Source organism: Pipistrellus kuhlii, unplaced genomic scaffold (genome assembly GCF_014108245.1).
Source record: "Pipistrellus kuhlii isolate mPipKuh1 unplaced genomic scaffold, mPipKuh1.p scaffold_m20_p_8, whole genome shotgun sequence".
NCBI classification, from domain to species: domain Eukaryota; kingdom Metazoa; phylum Chordata; class Mammalia; order Chiroptera; family Vespertilionidae; genus Pipistrellus; species Pipistrellus kuhlii.
The window spans coordinates 69,510,348-69,528,932 of NW_023425584.1; the positions used below are offsets into that span (position 1 = coordinate 69,510,348).

Here is an 18,585-nt window from a genome sequence, read left to right on the forward strand (position 1 = left end):
ATGCAGAGAAGGGATGACACTCAACCAACTGAGCCACAGCAGCCGGGGCTCACATAGGACATGTTAAAGGACCAACATTCAGAATGTCCTGGACCCTCTGAACTATGACCAGGGCGTCTGGGAGTTGGGAAACCCGGGGGTCTGGAGGTTCGGGGAAGTTGGCACCTGAGCCACAAGACATGTGAGGCCTAGGTGTCTGTTAGCACACAGCATGGAGAGACCAGCTGTGAAACGGCCCCAGAGAGGAACAGTGGAGCCCCTGGGCACCAACCTGAGGCTTCAGGCCGGGTCTCCACCTGCCCCGCCCCCATCAGGCCTTGGCTGATGAGGCTCCAAAAGCCACACTTGAAGAATGACTATTTAAAAAAAATTATTTATTTTTAGAGGGAGAGGAACACCCGTTGTTATTCCATTTACGTACACATTCCTTGGCTATTTCTGTATGTGCCCTGACTAGGGATTCAACCTCCAACCTTGGTGTGTGGGGGCCACGCTCTAACCCACTGAGCAACCTGCCCGGGCCAGGACGGCCGTGTTTTAGGGCACTAACCAAGGTCCTGAGTGTGTGGAATGCTGTTGCTGGCGAAGGGACAGAATTGCCTTCCTGTAAAATCCATCAGGAGTCTATTTACAGGGCTTGGGGGCCCCAGTCAAGGGCAGCTGAGGGGCATCCGCCGCCAGAGCCCCCCGCACAGGCAGTTCTTGATCCAGCGCTGTTCCCACTGTTTGACGGCTGTTGTCTTGTTGGGCGACTTGAGCATGGTGACACAGCCACACCTGCAGACAGACCCGGGTGGCAGCGTGTGCTGGCAGGGCCCCCTCGCACCTGCCACTGGGCCCCTGCACATGCCGTCCCCGCCCCCCAGGAATACGATTCCGTGCGCTATCTCACACTGAGCTAACTCTTCCACATCCTCCCGTCCAAGTTTAGGCATCGCCCTTCACCTCCCTCAGTGAACGTGGCAAGGGGCAGGATTCTAGTCCTGGCTTAGACACGCCCTCGTGGTGTGACCTGCGAGTCAGAGAGTCAGAACCTGCGTCTGGGATTGTGTGGCAGCAATCAGGGCCCAGGCCTCATGCTGCTGTGGCTGGACTTCATTCCTGCACCAGGAGCTCTGCCAGGGCTGTGTGGTCACCTGATCGCCATCGTGCCCCAGGAAAGGAAGCCCAGGCCCCCCGAGGCAGTTCGTCCGTTACAGAAACTGCCTGCGTGCCCTCTCGGCAGCTCCACAAGTGGGGAAAGTGAAGTTCAGACAGAAACCTCACACCCTGTGGTCAGCTGGTGGCAGAGTGGGCACAGTGTTTGCCACGGGACTGACAAAGGGTCCTCAGTGGGCGGCTCACCTCGTACAGGCCTTGCACTCCTCCGTGGGGTGGGCTCCCAGGTGCAGCCTCCGCAGGTGGTCGATCTTGGGCTGGCCCGATGCCCTGGCCGATGAGAGGGGAGAGCAAAGGAAATCAGGCCTCCAACCCCACAACACACAGAGAGATGCGTGCACCTGTGCACACATGCGAACACAGATGCATGCACACACAACACACCCACTGTGGCAAAACACAAGGGAGTGTGAGCAGGCAGGTGTGCATCCACACTCCCTCTACACACAGACACCCTGCAGGGACGGTGCCGGACACCCTGGATGACACAGAGAGCCTGGCAGTAGGAGCTTCTGCAAAAGTGGACCTGGTGGCTGGGGCAGGACAGTTGGTTACATTTGTTTAAAGCATGTTTGGAAGTTTCCAGAACAAAGGGTTTTAAACCTCTCTGTAACCAGCATACTCATTCATAAAGTCTTTTCTGAACCCCCAAAAGAGGGAAGCCTGCGATTCATCAGTGTGTGACACGGAAAGGAAATGCAGGGCGGTCCCAGAGGGGGGACCCCAGGGTGTGAATGGTTATTTCTTTTATTCACCTGTTTTATTTACTTTTTTTACCTTCACCCAAGGATATGTTTACTGATTATTTTTAGAGAGGAAGGGAGAGAGAGAGAAAGAGAAACATCAATTGGTTGCCTCCAACCAGGGATTGAGCACACAACCTAGGTTATGTGCTCTGACGGAGAATTGAACCCGCAACCTTTTGGTGTACAGGACAGCACTCCAGCCAACCGAGCTCCCCGCCAGGGCTTATTCGTGTTTTCTGAAACTTCCAAAGGAAGAGGGTACTTGGGAGGTCATGTGTGTTTCTCCATCCAATGGGCACCGAGTGGGGTGGGAGCCCGATGGGTCCCGGTGCAGAAGATGGTGGCCCAGGGTTCCAGAGTTCCCGGTTGTAACCCTGGCTCAGTGATTGCACCTTTTATTTTTGGTTTTTCGTTTAATTGATTTTTATAGAGAGAATAGGAAAGGGAGGAGAAACACTGATGTGAGAACGTAAATTGCTTGGCTGCCTCCTGCTCGCCCCTGCCAGGGATCGAACCAGCAACCTTTTGGTGCATGGGACGATGCCTAACCAACTGAGCCACCCCAGCCAGGGCGGGATTGAACCTTTCCGAGCTGCTGACTCCTCTGTAAATGGGACAAACCTCCTGCCCCCCGCTACAGTACTGTGAGCAGTGAAGGATTAACTTAGCAGGCTTCAACTATCCATATCCGTTTCCAACGTCAGGGCCGGCCCTTGACTGCGTGAGTTCCCCGCAGCCCTGTGATGGTCCTGCCTGAGTCAGTGTCTGCCGGCGCCGGCACCAGACCGGATGTGCTTTACAGTTGGGGGCTCAGAGGCTGGAGCCCAAGTAACCACGGCCAGCCATGTGGGCACTGCATGCAAGAGGTGACAGGCCAGGGGGAGGACTCGGTGTTACATGGATACCTGAGTGCACACAGCAGTGAAGACTGAGGCGATGGCCGTAGCCAGTTTGGCTCAGTGGATAGAGCATTGGCCTGAGGACTGAAGGGTCCTGGGTTCAATTCCGGTCAAGGGCACATGCCAGGATTGCAGACTCAACCCCCAGTAAGGGGTGTGCAGGAGGCAGCCGATCAATGATTCTCTCTCATCATTGATGTTTCTATCCTCTTTCGCTCTCCCTTCCTCTCTGAAATCAATACAATTTTCTAAAAACTTAAAGATAAAGAAAAAAAAAACCTGAGGTGATGTGGAGAGAAGTGACAGATACTAGGAGGTGGTGGTGGGGGGAATTCACTGCCTAAGCTAGGGACCTCTCCCAGGGACAGAATTTGGGTCAAGGTCAGAAGGAAGCAGCAGGCACAGCACAGGACACAGCCCTGAGGCGGAAGCATGAAGGAGTCGGTAGGCTCAGTGGGGGGAACCTTCCGGAAAAATGTGCAAAGGGCCCGAGGCAGGGGGCACGCACCTGATGAGGCCGTCCAGCTGCAAGGTGCTGGCGCTGCCGGGGAGGACGGGGGCCTTGCCGAAGTGCAGGCGCAGGGGCTGCTTGGGCTGCAGGCGGCTGACCAGGCCGTCACTGACGGGCAGCCAGTCCAAGCTGGGAATGAGCAGCTGGCTGGGCAGCAGGCAGCACTCATCAACGAGCGTCTCGTCTGGCTCACTCGTGGGGCCCTCGTCACGGCCTGCAGAGGGACCGTGGGGATGTGGCGGGCGGTCAGCTCCGGGCTCAGGGACCAGGTCCGCTCTGACCCGGCTTTCAGAGCTGCCCCGGAAGCCCTCCCTCTCTCTGGCCTTCGCTATAAAATGGGAACCCACCCACTCATTTAGAAAACATTGTGAGCACCGGGTGCCTCGCTAGAACAGGGCTGCAAGGACAACGGAAATGTAATCTGGTGACTCGAGACCAGCCACTAGGCGCCAAAAACAGCTGATGTTTATGAGCACCCACCCCGTGCTCGGACCTGCGCTGGGTGCTGGGTAAACAGCAGAGGCTCAGAGAGAGCTGGTTCGATTTGTGGAAGTTTATACGCTGGTGGGGGCGGGGGGGGGACTCAGCTAGGGTTTATGTGCTGGTGGGGGCTGGGAATCTCACAGCAAATCCAGAGTTTGGTGAGCAGGCGGAAGAGCAGGGACATGCTGTCCTGCGTGTCAGAGGTGGCGGTGTACACGGGCAGGCAGCTGGGCTTCAGCAGGCCCCAGATGCGGATGACGACCATCAGCTCCCGCAGCATGCCGAGCGAGGTGCCGTCCCGCAGGAAGCTGTGTCCCGGCCGCAGCGGGGCGCCCTGCGGGAAGCACCCAGGCTGGGTGTTTAACTGTGTGCCGCACCCCGTCACCCCCACGGGTCCGGGGGGAGGGGGCCTCGGGAGGACTCGGGCGGGGGCACACCTGGTTGGGCAGGCTGGCCAGCAGGTAGAGCACGAAGTCGCCCACCCACTGCAGGAGCTGCTGCAGCGCCTGAAGCGTGTTCATGTCCAGGACAAACTCCTCTGTTTTGAGGTTGATCATGACCTTGTCGATATCTGGAAGGGGAGGGTGGTCAGGTGGCTGGGCCTCTTGTTACCCACCAGCACCCAATGCGAGCTAGGCCTGACGAGGTCAACCCAACACTGTGAACAAGCAAGTGGACAAGATGGCTGAGCTGAGAGCTTGGAGGAAAGGGCTGGACCTAGAGCAACAGTGTCCACTCCAGCTCTCAGACAACCACAATGTCCCTCGGGCCAACCTGCACTGGGCCCCTTGCAGCTCCTCCCCAGCATGACTCATCCGGTTCCCTCCTGGTTAACATCTGCCCCAGCTCCAGGCCAGCCCTGAGGGCCAGGGCCTCCACTCCCCCAGTACCGCCCCCACGCTTGGCACAGCCGGCTCCAGGGGACAGCGTGCGGGTGGGATGTAGGACATTCTCGCACACGGCTGTGCATGTGCAGCAGCCCTGAGGGTGGCCTGCCAGGCGGGGGCAGGACCCACCGACGTCTGTGATCTTGGCGCAGATCTCGGTCAGCCGGTCGCCGGGGCTTTTGTCGGGGGTGTTGAGGATGTGTGGGCGCAGCAGGGACTTGAGAGTGGAGCTGATGGCGATGAGGAAGAGCTTGGCGTGGTAGTCACACACCAGGGTCACAGTGCAGGGCGAGAGCTTGCAGAGCGAAGCCTTCATGGCCAGGATCCGGGTGGAGAGGACCTGGGGAGGGGTGGGGGGGTGCAGCGTGAGGAAGTCACTTTGCCACAGTGTGGAGCTGGGCGGGGCAGGCTGAGGCAACCTGCTTCGTGTCTCTGTGCCCTACCTCCCTGTGGCAGAATCAGAAAAGAGAACCTCACAGACGGGGAGGAGTCAACCTGGGAGTGGCCCTGCCCCAGGGGGCACTAGGGCTTCCTCTGGGGACATCTGTAGCTGTCACACTGGGGGTGTGCCTGGCATTGAGTGGGTGGGGGCTGCTCAGCACCCCACTGTGCCCAGGAGGGCTCCCCCTCCGCTGACCTGGCCCAGATGTCAGCAGTGCCGAGGGGAGATCTGGTCTCATGGGATGGGTGAATGCACGAAAGAATTAAAATGCTTTAGGTTACTTACTGCCCATGAGCAGTGATTTAAAAAAAAAATCCAAAATGTGTTTATTGGGATGGTTTCCCACTCATCTTGATTTTGAGGTGCTCTTAGTGCTGCTTCCCTCTGAAGGAGCATCCTTCTGTAAGCCTTGCTTTTCCTCCTGGTGGCTGACAGAGAACAATGGAGCAACCGGCACACAAAACTACCGTCTGTGCCTGGAGGAAGCGGCGGTGATTTTACAGCATCCTGGGCCTCTCACAGCCATGAGGCAGGAACCGGGGCTTCTCGTGCCTCCTCTTCTCCTCTTCAGGAGAGGGACGGAGGAGATCCTTAGCGAGCGGCATACTGTCATGGGGAAGTCATCACCGCCAGCAGTGATTTTATTTCCACTGCGATCAGCCCTGAACCTGTGCTGCACCCTCACATCCACCCGAATAATCCACTCAGCCCCACAGGCTGCTCCGATGAGGGGGACCTTTCCTCACTTCACTGTCTTACTGGTCTTCGCTGGCACAGAGGAAAGCTACAGCTTCTGGAACTGTCCTCTGCAGCCTCCATGCTGCTCACACTGGAGGTCAGGGCCCTCGAGATGACTTGGTCTCACAGGCACACAATCATGTCTCCGGGTCATTGTTCTCTCTTTCTTTCTGATCGCTAAGCTGCTTGTTGCTCCTGTCTCATGAGGAACCCCCAGCTCCACATGCATGCACACGTGTGCACTCCAAGCCCCCACTGGCAGCAGAGGCGGTGGCCCCAGGGGCTCACGTGTCACCTATGGGGCTGACTTCCCACAGAAATCTCTCCCGACGAAGGACTAGGGAAGAGGGCAGGGGCATCCTGTCAGGTGATGGCACGTGGCCCCACACTACCTGCTGGAGGGCAGCTTTCTGGCGCGTGTACTCCTCGTGCAACCGCTCCACCAGGCTCTGCACCATGGTGGGCTGCACGTGCAGCAGGATGTCCCACCAGTCGTAGCCGGTCACCATGCAGTACTCCAGCAGGAAAAGCAAGTGCCGCAGGGCCAGGTTCACGTCCAGCGTGTGGCCCATGGAGGGCGAGATGCGCAGCATGCTCAGCTGTGGGGGAGGGAATGGCAGGTAAGGCTCCGGGCACCATGTCCCTCCGAGGGCTTATGGTCCTGCTGCTGTGTGGGCAGTCCGAGCCTGGGGTGTGGAAGTGCTAATGGGTTTGAGGGAGCTATGTAGTGCTTCCCAAAAACAGCCCAAGAGGCCACCCTGTACCCACAGGCACATTTGGAGTTACTGGTGCCTTCATTTAGGACACAAATGAACACGTGATGGACACAAACCCATGAGGGAGGGGGCGTGGGGACCTCCAGACACAGACGCAGCTCCCCAGGGAAGCTGAGCACCTCATGCTAGACAGGCCTGCGGGCGGCAGACGGCCCTCAGTGCAGGGCGAGGAAACGGACCAGGGCTCAGGTAGGCGCCGGAAAGAGTGGCATCGCCTGGCAGTGACCAGATGGGGCCCATTTCCTCCGGCACAGCTATGGGGGGAGGAGGGGGGTGCTTCCCCCACACACACTGAGTGGGCAGCTTTGGAGCACCTGGCACAGTGCTTACCTTCCCGTGGTTGTCAATGCCCACGAGGGCCAGGGAGGTCCAGGACAGCTGCATGGCCTTGAAGTGGACGGTGGGGCCCGTGGTCCGCGGGCGCTTGATAGCTGGCTCATCCATGGAGCGCGGGGCGGTGGAGCTGTAGAAGATGGCCATGGTCTGCAGCGACAGCCGGTGCACGATGTGGACGCTACCGTCATGGAAGGCCAGGGCCAGCCCTGGGGCGGGGCACATGCAGGGTCAGGGGCAGGAAGGGCCCAGAACTGGCCCACGGGCAGCTGGACGATGGGAAGTGACTACTCTGGGGCTGGGTGAGCCCCAAGCCACAAAGGGCTCATCACCCACGTCTGGTGGCTGCCCCCATAGCTGCTGCCCCCTCTGCCTTTGCTACCAGCCTATGAGTCAGTGGAGCAGCCACCGCCCGTTCAGGCTCATATCCCCGGCCCCCTTGGGGCTGGCACTAGGTTTTAGCTGATGTGAGCAAACGCACAACTCCCAGGGGGCAAAGTGGAGGGGACAGGCGCACATGAAGAGCCTCACAGCAGGAATAGAGGTCAGTAAGGTCAGGGGCTCCTCAAGCCCAAAGCTTTTAATGAACGTGTAACAGGGCTGGGCTGTTAGCCTCCCAGTGCTTCCGCCTGATTCACCCATTGGTCACAGGCTCCAGGCACTGAACCCAGGATTAACGTCTCAGCTGCTTAACTGGAAAGTTTGCCCCCAAGTTTCCAACCTCTGCCAGATTGATTTCTGACTGCCCTTTATAAGCTAAAGAAGCAGCTTTTCATCAGCCAGCCTCACAGCCCTTTGAGCTTGTCTGATCCTGAAAGTGAGGAACTGACTGGAGACCAGAGGCGGCTCCAAGACCACCGTACCAAGGCCGGGGTAGAACTGCGTGTCGCTGGCCACCTTCAGGTCAGTGTTGGTGAGCGAGATGGGCAGCTTGGGCAGGGCCACAGCAGACACGCGATCCAAGTCGTTGGTGGCTGACAGGATCCGCCATTTGAGAATCATGGGCTGCTTGTCGCCAACTGAAAAGGGGGCAGGGACACGGACAGCAATGGAATGAAGACAAGACAAACCCCCGACAGTGACCAAGTCCCCTCCTCTGATCCCAGTGCCTGTCCCCCACAGGGGCCCTCCCCCAGCCCTGGCCACCCGTACATCATGCCCCAGCCAGGTGGTTGGTGCAGGACGGGTATCTGACCCAAGGTGGCCAGCAGAACTCAATCCTGGGACCTCCTGGGGACGGGCAGGAGGTATCCTGCAGGAAGCTGTCAGCTGGTGGGAGTAGGTGCCCACTTGATGGACCCAACACACTGAGAAGGGGGACCCCACCCTCCTTATCCTGCCACCACACAAACCCCCAAATTCCCCTCATGACTCAGCAGCTTAGGTTTGGTTTTATCCCTCATGATCCAAGAAATGCTAGGGAGGACCCCTCCTCTCCCATCAGACAAGATGCCCCTCTTCGTGCACCCACACCCTCAGTGTGACACTGAAGCCCCCGCCCCAACAAGAAGAGGGCTGATTTCTGTGGATCTGGGCTTGGCCAGTGGGTGCTGGTGAAGGTAACATAAGTAAAGGGTCAGCCAGTGCTTGTGCCCAGGACACTGAGTAACAGACTGGGCTGCGGGGTGTGCGCCTGGGAGGATGGGCCCAGCTGGTCAGCAGCCTGAGCACAGAGGCTAATGGCACCAAGTAGGTGCAGCCAGGTGACCCAGCCTAGAATAGTATGGGCTGTGGTTTTTTGTTGGTCGTGGGGTATTTTTTCAATCCTCTCCTGAAGCTATATTTTCCATTGATTTTTAGAGAGAGTGGAAGGGAGGGAGAAGGGGGGAGTAAGAGGAAGAAAGAGAGAGAGAAATATTGACATGAGAGAGATACATCGACTGGTTGCCTCCAGCACACACCCCAACTGGGGTGGGGGATCGAACATGCAACCCAGGTAAGTGCCCTTGATGGGAATCGAACTCACGATGCTTCCGCTTATGGACCAACACTATACAAACTGAGCCAAAGCGGCCAGGGCTGGGCTGTGGCTTGTTACTGTCAGAAGGCTCATCTCTGCCACCATCTATGTCCAGGTTTGTGCCCCAGGTGGCTCCTCACAGTCCATAAACCCATAAGGGACTCTTGGCAAATGCTGTCCCTCAGGAGACACTGCAGCCCAGAGAGGTTAGAGTGGATTGCAGTATCTGGCATGGAAGACACTAAAGTGTCAAGGTAACAGCCGACTTCCAGGGAGGACTTGTGGGCTGGGAACTGTGCCCAGCATTTAAACCCTTCCTGGCCCCCTGCTGCCCGCGGAGGCACTAATGCAGCCCGCCTGCCCCCTGTGGGGCCGGTCCAGTGTAAAAGCTCCCTGGGAGGCCTGCCCAGGGACAGGGCAGTGTGGCCCTCTTCAGTTAATCACTCCGCAGCCACAGGACAGCTTATGTAACCACCTTGAGCAGCGAACGGAGCCTCAAGGGGCCTCTTGACACAGCCTCATTAGCAGCTTTTGTTCAGCAGCAGCCCACCCCCAACACCCAACTGCCCCAGAGTCCATTAGCACTAATCGGCAAAAAGCAGGGCTTTCTTTTGCCAGGAAAACATCTACATCTGTGCCTCAGCATCTGTGTCTCAGCGCAAGGTAACCCCCCCACAGCGCTGCCATCAGGGGTTGAAAACCAGTAGCTTTTCCAGCTTCCTGTGACTTCAGGCCGGGCTGGGCCGGGCCAGTGAGTTGCGGGGTCTGCACGGGGGAGGGGTTGCCAGCCTTGGGGCCATCCTGAGCCATGGTCTCCCCATGGGGGAAAGGATGGGGAGAGGGAGGTGAGACTGTAGGCTTGTTCTTGGTAAACTCGGTTAAGCCTCCAGCCTCAGTTTCCTCACTCTAAACCAGGGTTTCTGCAAGATTCCACGGCTTTTAGGATGAAGTGACTCCCTGCAGCCATCCGCCTGCTGCGCTGGCTCAGCTCCGGGCTCTGTGCCCGGGACTTTTGCTCTGCTCTTCCTCCTCCAACCCGCCCCCGCCCAAAGGTTTCAGGTTGTGTGGCTGGGCTGCCTGCTGGGTGACTACAAGTAAGGACTTCACCTCTCTGAGCCCAAGTTTCCCCAATTTAAAAGTCAAATGCCCAGCGCCACCGAGGAGACTCACCCACAGGAGAGATCTGCTGGAAGATGTTGTTCACGGGGAGCCCCTCCTTCCGCAGGGACCAGCACTCCACGATGCTGCTGGTCTGGCTGGACGCGCACAGGAGCACCTGGGAGGAAAGGGGTGACAGAGGCGGCAGCGGCACCTGGGCCTTCACACCTTACGGGAGGGCTGGCTCTAGCCCAGGCTCAGATGCTGTCCTGCCCTATCTAGCTGCCTTCCCTCCCCAGGCCCGTGTCTCCTCAGTCACTCACACTGGCCCTGGCCTCACAGCCGCTGTGGACTCGAACCCAAGCCTACCTATCCACCACTCCGCTGGAACAGTACGCATCACCTCATGGTGCTCTCCCTGATACTTTAGGCCTTACTGCGCATTGTTATGACGGGAACATAGTGACTTAGTGGGGTCAACTGAACAACAGAATGAAACACATTCCTCTCCTGGTCTCAGGACCTGGGACATGTGGGCTTTGTGGGTGGGATTAAGTCAAGGACTCTGAGATAGGGACAATTCTGGAGTCCTTGAGGAGCCGTGTCATCACAGAGTCCTCACGAGAGAGGCGAAAGGGTCAGAGATGGTAGAGGCTGTGCTGGCTATGAAGATGGAGGAAGGTGCTGAAACTGGTTTGGCTCAGTGGATAGAGCGTCGGCCTGTGGACTATATGGTCCCGGGTTCAATTCCGGTCAAGGGCACATACCTTGGTTATTGGCACATCCACAGTGGGGGGTGTGCAAGAGGCAGCTGATTGATGATTCTCTCTCATCGATGTTTCTAACTCTCTATCCCTCTCTCTTCCTCTCTGTAAAAAATCAATAAAATATATTTAAAAAAAAAAAAAAAAAAGATGGAGTAAGGTGCCAAGAACCAGGGATACGGCCCCTCTAGAAGCTGGAAAAGGCTGGAAACGGTTTTCCTTGGAGCTTCTGGGAAGACCAGCCCTGCCCACACCTGGGGTTAGCCCCGTGAGACCCGTGTTGGACTCCCGATCCAGGACTGGAAATGAGAAATGTGGGCACCGGCCGCATCCCAGGGGGCCTCACCTGCTCAGACATGTCTCGGGCCAGGAACTTGAGGTGGGTGATGGCGGGGAACTTGTCCTTGCGGTTGAGGTCGGTGGTGCAGCGCATGAAGAGCGAGGGCAGGATCTCGGTGTCGATGCGACACTTCTCGCTCACCACGCTCACGCACACCTTGTAGAACTGCACGGGGGAGGCGCTGCTGCCATCCGCTGTGGCCACCACGATGTTGCCGCCGCCCGTGAAGGCGATGTCGGCCAGGGCCACTCGGCCCCGCAGCCGGCACAGGCTCTCCGTTGACGTCAGCACCTGCCCGCTGGGCTTCAGCAGGGACACGGTGACCAGGCCGCTGACGGTCACTGCGATCCAGCCCTCCATGGGCTTGCCCCCGAACAGGGTGAGCGACGGTGAGAACTTGACCCGGGAGAACTTCTCCCCGAAGCTGGAGGCACCTGACTGCGGGGGAGTGAGGGAGGGTCCTTAGCATTGGTTCCACCCCCACCTAGGGCGTGAGGAAAGATGCTCCATGGAGCGGTTAGGGGTCTGCCTCTTGTGACCCGACAACCCCCTTCTGCGAGTCACACCCACAGAAACAGAGAACAATGAGGGAGAAGCTACAAAAGCGTGGACCTGAATTCAAATCCTGCCTCGGCCACTTGAGCACAGTCATATGGGCCTCTCTGACCCTCGGTCTCCTCATCTGTACTTTGAGGACCCTGCTGAGAGTCAAATGACTGAATACATGAAGGACAGGAGTCAGCAAGCTTCTCCTGTAAGGGGCCGTCACTCGGTATTTTAGGTTTGCAGGCCAGGTGGCCTCTGCTGGGGGACTGCTTGCTCTTTCTCTGAGTTTGTAGAAGTCGCTGCCAATAAGACTGTTCACAGAAACAGGTGGGGCTGCATGCAGCCCGCTGGCTGTATGTGCAGACCCTGCATTAAGAATTCAGGAGGGCCGAGACCGGTTTGGCTCAATGGATAGAGCGTCGGCTTGGGGACTGAAGGGTCCCGGGTTCGATTCCGGACAAGGGCATGTACCTTGGTTGCGAGCATATCCCCGGTAGGGGGTGTGCAAGAGGCAGCTGATCGATGACTCTCTCTCATCGATGTTTCTGGCTCTCAGTCTCTCTCCCTTCCTCTCTGTACAAAATCAATAAAATATATTTAAAAAAAAAAAAAAGAATTCAGGAGGTACCATAAAAGTACTGGCTGCTGCTATTTTATTACTGTTTTATGTCAAATTAGGGTTAAGCTACAATTTATGTGCAACAAAATTCACTCTTTTTTAAGCATATGGTTCCATGGGACTTGACAAGCGTATTGTCATGGAAAACCACTAAAATCATGACCAGAATCCACTCCCCTCAAAAGGGCCCTCATGCCACCCTACCATGGTCCTGGTTGTGTGTGAGTTTTGCCTTTTCTAGAATTTTACCTGAGTGGAACCAGTGTGCAGCCTCCAGGTCTGGTTTCTTTCTCTCAGCATGGCACTCGTGAGCTGTGTCTGTGCTGTTTAGTCACTGAAACAGCACTGAGCTGGCGGCTACACAGGGTTTCTCTAAGTGGTTGGAACAGAATGCAGGTTCCTGGGCCTCTGACCTGTGCCAGGCCCCAGGCTGACTCCCCTCATGCAGTCTCTCAATGAATCTTCACCAGGACCCACCAAGAGCCCCATTTGGTAATAAGCAAAGTGATGCATATAGGCATGAAGTCAGAATTTTAACTCAGGTTTCCCTTGATCCAGGAGGCTTCAGTCTTAGCACACTGAGGATGGATCACAAGAATTCTCGCTTCATATTACACAGTGTTTTACAAAGTATCATACTTTAAAAAATATTAGCTTGTGAGAACATGTAATAAATAACTTCAAAATGCAATGGGTATTTAATTTTAAAGCATGCCTTTTGTATTCATTCAATAGAAACTTATCTGGTCACTGGGTAAAGCTAGCAATAAAACTACTGGCCGGCAATGTGCTAACTATGACACTGCGCTGAACCAGGGCACGGAGAGAGGAATTCTGGAATATTACTGAATCAAAGTGTGGACTGGGTTCTCAGTACAGTGTAATGGAAGATTCACTGAGGACAGCAGCCATCAGTTAAACAGGTGGCCCATTGGAAACACAAGTGCCAACTGACAGCTTGATAAAAGGTATGAGCCAGGCCCCAGGTTCAAAAACCCAGAAGATGCCTTAGCCCAGTGGTCGGCAAACTGCGGCTCGCGAGCCAAGGTTTGCCACTTGACTAATGAGTTTGCCGACCACTGCCCTAGCCAGTTTGGCTCAGTGGACAGAGTGTCAGCCTGGGGGACTGAAGGGTCCTGGGTTCGATTCCAGTCAGAGGTACATGCCCAAGTTGTGGCTTGATCCCCAGTAGGGGGTATGCAGGATTCTCTCTCATCATTGATGTTTCTCTCTTTCCCTCTCCCTTCCTCTCTGAAATAATATATATATATATATATATGTATATATATACTTTTTAAATGTATTTTATTGATTTTTTACAGAGAGGAAGGGAGAGAGAATGAGAGTTAAAAACATTGATGAGAGAAACATCGATCAGCTGCCTCTTGCACACCCTCTACTGTGGATGTGCCCACAACCAAGGTACATGCCCCTGACCGAAATCAAACCTGTGACCCTTCAGTCCACAGGCCGACACTTTATCCACTGAGCCAAACTGGTTTCGGCTATATATTTTTTCTTTAAAAAAAAAAAAAAAAAAAAAAAAAGAACAACAGAAGATGCTGGTATTGGGGGAGGAGGAGCCAAGGTGACAGACATTAAGTGGATTCACCTACCACATTTCTTCAGGCAGACACCCACCTTTTCTACGTGCAGTGCCAACTTCACACCATTGTGCAGCCAGGACAGGGCCACAATGGGGTCCCCCTCCACCAGGCTCCCCACAGAGCTCTCCCAGCTGTTGGCCAGGTGGGCCGCCATGCTCCAACACTTGATTTGTCCATTGGCATCAGCTGACAGGAGCCGGGAGCCTGTGTGAAGCAAACCTGCATCACAAATCCCCAGCAAGCACTATTACCCGCGGTACTTCAGGGACCTGGGAGAAGCCAGCCCGGTGAGATGGAGTGGGGGAGTGGCACAAGGCTGATGCGGAAATGGCTCTGAACACGGGAACAGGAAAAGCAGTAGCCGCAAAGCTGTAAATGGAAGGTGCCAGTCCCAGCTCTGCCTCTGGGGACAGGACCAAAGAAATACAGAACATGTCTCCCTGGGATTCCGGATCAAGTGTGAGCATCTCCATGGTCTCCTTCAGCCACACAGGACCCTACCAACCCTACCAGCCCCGCCCTCACCTGACTGGTCCCACTCGAGGCAGGTGATGGCCTCGCTGTGCTCGGAGCTGACGGAGTGTGCGTCCCAGGGGTGCTCGGTGTCCAGAATGTGGATCAGGCGGGTCAGGTCTGCAGGAGACGGGACGGGGTATGGTCAGTTCAGTGACAACGAGGTAGCTCTGAAGTCACGGAGGAACCCAGCAATTCTCACCCAAAGGGAAGTCATGGAGATGCTGCTGACCACATGCTCAGCCTGGGAACTAATGAGGCACAGGCTGTGCTCCCTCGGGAAAAAGAGCAGGCCTGCCAGTTTGCCATCAGTGTGCCTACAACCACATGTTTTAAAGACCCAGAAAACAGAAAGGGGAGAGAACGACCCCAAAATTCTAACAGTGTGCTTCTCCATTGAACGGATGATAATAGGTGATTCCCTTTATCCTAAACGTCTGTGCTTTTCTAATTTTCTCTAACAGGTGCACATTACTCAGATGATGGGGAGAGGACTGCGGTGGGCATGCACCTTAGAGGCTTTCAAAAGTCACAAGTGACATGTGCCCTGGCCAGTGTGGCTCAGTTGTTGGGCATCATCCCATGCACCAAAAAGGTTGCTGCTTCAATTCCCAGTCAGGACACATGCCCAGGTTGTGGGCTTAATCCTCAGTGGACGGCATGCAGGAGGCAGCGATCAATGCTTTGCTCTCACATCAATATTTCTCTCTTTCCTGCTCCCTTCCTCAACATCAATAAAAACATGGATATTTTAAAAAGTGATATGTAAGGTATGGAAAGTGAGACTCAAATCTCCAACAAGCCTGAGTAAAATGCTCACCTTCCCCCCCACTTCAATCCTGCAGGGGTGACCCCAGTGCCCCCAGGCACCAGAGGTAGGAGAGCACCATCACAGAGCCATCCTTAAGTTGGGGGGCTCACTGAGGAAAGCAGCCACAGTTCAATGGGAGGTGGTTCACCGAGGAGAGCAAGCATCATCAAATAGAAGGCTCACTTGGGCTTGCACCATCCGTTCAATGCATCTGCCCTTGGCACACCTGAGAGGCTGGGGCCTCACCACCCCCCAATTGTGAATGAGGAAGGACTGAAAGGGCCCGGGCAGGCTGGAGGTGGCTACCAGGCAGGCTAGAGACATGGAGTCACCCACGGCAGGCACCATGGGAGCCAGGGGTATACAATGCGTGGGGAGGGGAGAAGAGGGAACGGGAGCCGGGCTGGAGGTGAAGGGGTGTGCCGTACCCTGGTCGTCATTCCGAAGGTCCGTGGTGAAAGCGATGAGGTTGCGGCAGGACCAGGCACAGGCCAGGGGCACTGACGGACAGTGGGTGCTCTTGGGCCACTTCTCCCACTCGCAGACATAAGCCAGGTCCATTGTGCCCGCCTGCCACGGGTCGCACACTGAGAGCAGTCACCTGAGGAAGAGAATGACCACCTGAAGGAGGAGGAAGTGGCAGGGAGGGCTGGCTTGCCTTTGCCAAGTGCCTGCAAGGTGCTGACTGCCATGCTGGCTGCTGGGTCACTATGAGGAAGGAAAAGGACCCAATCCCTGCCCTTGGTCTTACAGGCGTGTGTCAGGGAGGAAGGCTGCATTTTAAACAGAGGGTAAGGGAGGCTCACTGGGGAAAAGACATGTGAGCATAGGTGCAAGGGAACGCAGAGGCATGCAGCCATCTGGGGAAGAGTACTGCAGGTGGAGGGAACAGCCAGTGCAAAGGCACGGAGGATGGCTGGAGCCCGGGGTGTGTAAGAAGTGGCCTGGTTATTGGAGTAAGGGTGGGAGGCGGCAGTGCAGGGTCCTGGCTTTCCCCCTGCATGGCATACAAGTCCCGGGAAGGCAGTGATGATTTCTATTTCAGAAGGACCCTTCGCTGTCTGGAGGATGCAGCTGGGGAATGGGGTAGGTGACTGCACTGGTCCAGGTGAGCAGTGGAAACCGAGAAGAGGTCAGACCTGGGTCTATCCATAAGGAAGGCACCGGTGGGGTTACCTTCAGCAGAGTTGGGGAGACAGGTTGGGGGAAGTCAGCATTTATATTTTTGGTGTGTTTTTGTTGTGGCCTTATGGATTGTAAGAATAACAATAACGGTGAACATCCCCTCAGTGCTATGTGCCTGGCATCGATTACGGGTTATTTCCTTTCACCATTAAAAAGCCCCATGAAGTATGATAAACGCTTTTTTCAATCACAAATCCCAGGTCCGAATTCCTCAGGCCCCGCCCCCAAAGCCCTCTTTCCCCTTCCTCTTCAATCTTTGCTTTCCAGGCCCCGCACCCAACTTGCCTCTAGAACCTCCAGGCCCAGCCTGAACGCACAGGCTTCACCGCAGGGGCTCCCCAACTGCCATCAGTGTGCCTACAACCACGTGTTTTAAAGACCCAGAAAACAGAAAGGGGAGAGAACGACCCCAAAATTCTAACAGTGTGCTTCTCCGTGGAAGATAATAGGTGATTCCCTTTATCCTAAATGTCTGTGCTTTTCTAATTTTCTCTAACAGGTGCACATTACTCAGATGATGGAGAGAAGACTGCGGTGGGCATGCACCTTAGAGGCTTTCAAAAGTCACAAGTGACATGTGCCCTGGCCAGTGTGGCTCAGTTGTTGGGCATCATCCCATCCCGATCCCAAAGTCCTCCAGCCCCGCCTCTAACACCTTTTGCTTTCCAGACCCCATCCCCACACCCGCGCCCTCCAGGTTCCGCCTCCAAGTCTCCAACTCCAGGCCCAGCCTGGGACCACATACAACCACTAGGTCCCGCCTCCAAACTCCCAACCCCCAACCCCCCCCCCAAAAAAACCACGTTAAACTCCACCCCCAATTCGCCTAGGACCCCCCCCAGCCCCCGAGAGAAACAATCCTTAGGCCCCGCAGCGATTTCCCCCCACCCCCGGCTGAGGACCCCACTCCGGCAACAAGCCCAGGCCACGCCCAGGCCGCTTACCCAGAACCCTTTGCTTTTCCGGCTCGCCCTCTGACCCCGCAGGCTCCGCCCCAGGCCCCCAAGGCCCCGCCTCCTCCGGCACGAGCTCCGGGGGTTTGGGGGGACGCCCGGAGGCCGGCTGACCCCTCTGGACCTCCGTGCCTCTTGCTCACCGGGCCGGTCAGGGCGCTGCGGCCGCAGCCCGCACTCGCCTTACTTCCCCGGCGCCGGTGCCGCCATCTTCCCCGGGACCAACGAGTCGCCGCGCCGCGCGGCCGCTTCCCGGAGATTTCTGGGACGGCGGGGCTCTGGCTCCGCCCCACTTCCGGGCCTGTGTGTACGCGAGGCTGAATACACTCCCAGCAGCTACCTGAGTCTGGTTAGAATAACGAGCATTGCTTCCACGGCAGTGAAAGATCCCATTAGGTGCTGCACTGATATCATATCAAGATGGGTTGCCCTTAGTGAAAAGTATTTACATGCCCTGTCAATAGCCCTGGGTTTGGCCCCTAGCTAATGCTATACTAAATCAGGACGATACAGAAAAGATTAGCATGGCCCTTGCACGAGAATGCCACACAAACTCGTGAAGCGTTCAATATTTTGCTTTTCTAATATCCGTGGGTGGGGAAACAGCCTGGATAAGAAAGTGCCTTGAGGGCCCTCCCAACCTCAGGCTTCCTCTCTAACTCCTTCCAAAGCTAGTAAATTCCATTCTGTATTTGCTTTACTTTTGTATTATTCATAGGTGGGGAAAATGAGGTGACTTATCCAATTGAGGATCCTTGTGGATTCAAACTCCTATCCCCACTTCCTCCTCCAACAAGCTGCTTCTATTCCTGCTAGACTTTCGCCAGTTTGGAATGTCCTGGGATTGCAGGGAAGGGTGCACCAGGCTGAAGGCAAAGCCTGGACGAAGGCATGGAGGCCAGGCAGCTTGGGAACCGAACTGGGGCAGAGGGGCAAGAACCCCCACAGGTCCAATCGCATCCTCTGGGAACCTGGGGATGGGTCCCATTTGCAGATGGGAGCTTCTGAGCTTGTTACTAAAATATCTGTTTGTCTATCCTGCATACTGGCCATTTGGATTTCTGTTATTTAGTGTCTAGCTTTAAAACTATTTATATATATATGTTAAAATGGAATATAATGCACCCAGTGTCCACTGGTTTCTAACATGGTGCCCTGATAAAAGGAATTGGACTCCTTGGAGAAACACACCAGCCCAGCCTGAGCATCATGTAAT

At 55.9% G+C, this 18,585-nt stretch overlaps 1 protein-coding gene and 1 non-coding gene across 4 annotated transcripts; one reads left to right on the forward strand and one right to left on the reverse strand.

The window, feature by feature from the left end:
- Window positions 1-353: 353 nt before the first annotated feature.
- MED16 (mediator complex subunit 16) lies at window positions 354-17,660 on the reverse strand. 3 transcript variants are annotated; one of them, XM_045576357.1, is made up of 15 exons: window positions 17,513-17,660; window positions 15,660-15,832; window positions 14,433-14,540; window positions 13,942-14,111; window positions 11,142-11,573; window positions 10,104-10,209; window positions 7,837-7,992; window positions 6,971-7,182; window positions 6,257-6,463; window positions 4,814-5,024; window positions 4,235-4,368; window positions 3,939-4,149; window positions 3,312-3,528; window positions 1,345-1,428; window positions 354-777 (listed from the first exon to the last, which is right to left on the reverse strand). In XM_045576357.1, exons 2-15 carry the CDS (start codon window positions 15,790-15,792, stop codon window positions 651-653), a joined length of 2,508 nt encoding a protein of 835 aa, XP_045432313.1. In that variant the 5' UTR covers window positions 15,793-15,832; window positions 17,513-17,660; the 3' UTR covers window positions 354-650. The 3 variants fall into 3 exon arrangements, with proteins under 3 accessions (XP_045432313.1, XP_036280956.1, XP_045432314.1); XM_036425063.2 differs by having other exon boundaries at window positions 3,939-4,131; window positions 17,513-17,659; XM_045576358.1 differs by lacking the exons at window positions 14,433-14,540; window positions 15,660-15,832; window positions 17,513-17,660 and having other exon boundaries at window positions 11,142-11,619; window positions 13,942-14,074.
- A 180-nt stretch (window positions 17,661-17,840) lies between these two features.
- Window positions 17,841-17,945, forward strand: LOC118711913. Its single transcript, XR_004985870.1, has one exon. It is a non-coding gene; the product is annotated as a U6 spliceosomal RNA (small nuclear RNA).
- The last annotated feature ends 640 nt before the right edge of the window (window positions 17,946-18,585 follow it).

Coding starts and splice junctions, on each gene's coding strand:
- MED16 (XM_045576357.1), bottom strand. CDS start 15,792: ATGGACCTGGCTTATGTCTGCGAGTGGGAGAAGTGGCCCAAGAGCACC. Junction 14,112..14,432: donor CCTCGAGTGGGACCAGTCAG/GTGAGGGCGGGG, acceptor TGCTTCACACAG/GCTCCCGGCTCCTGTCAGCT. Junction 4,150..4,234: donor TGGCCAGCCTGCCCAACCAG/GTGTGCCCCCGC, acceptor TTAAACACCCAG/CCTGGGTGCTTCCCGCAGGG.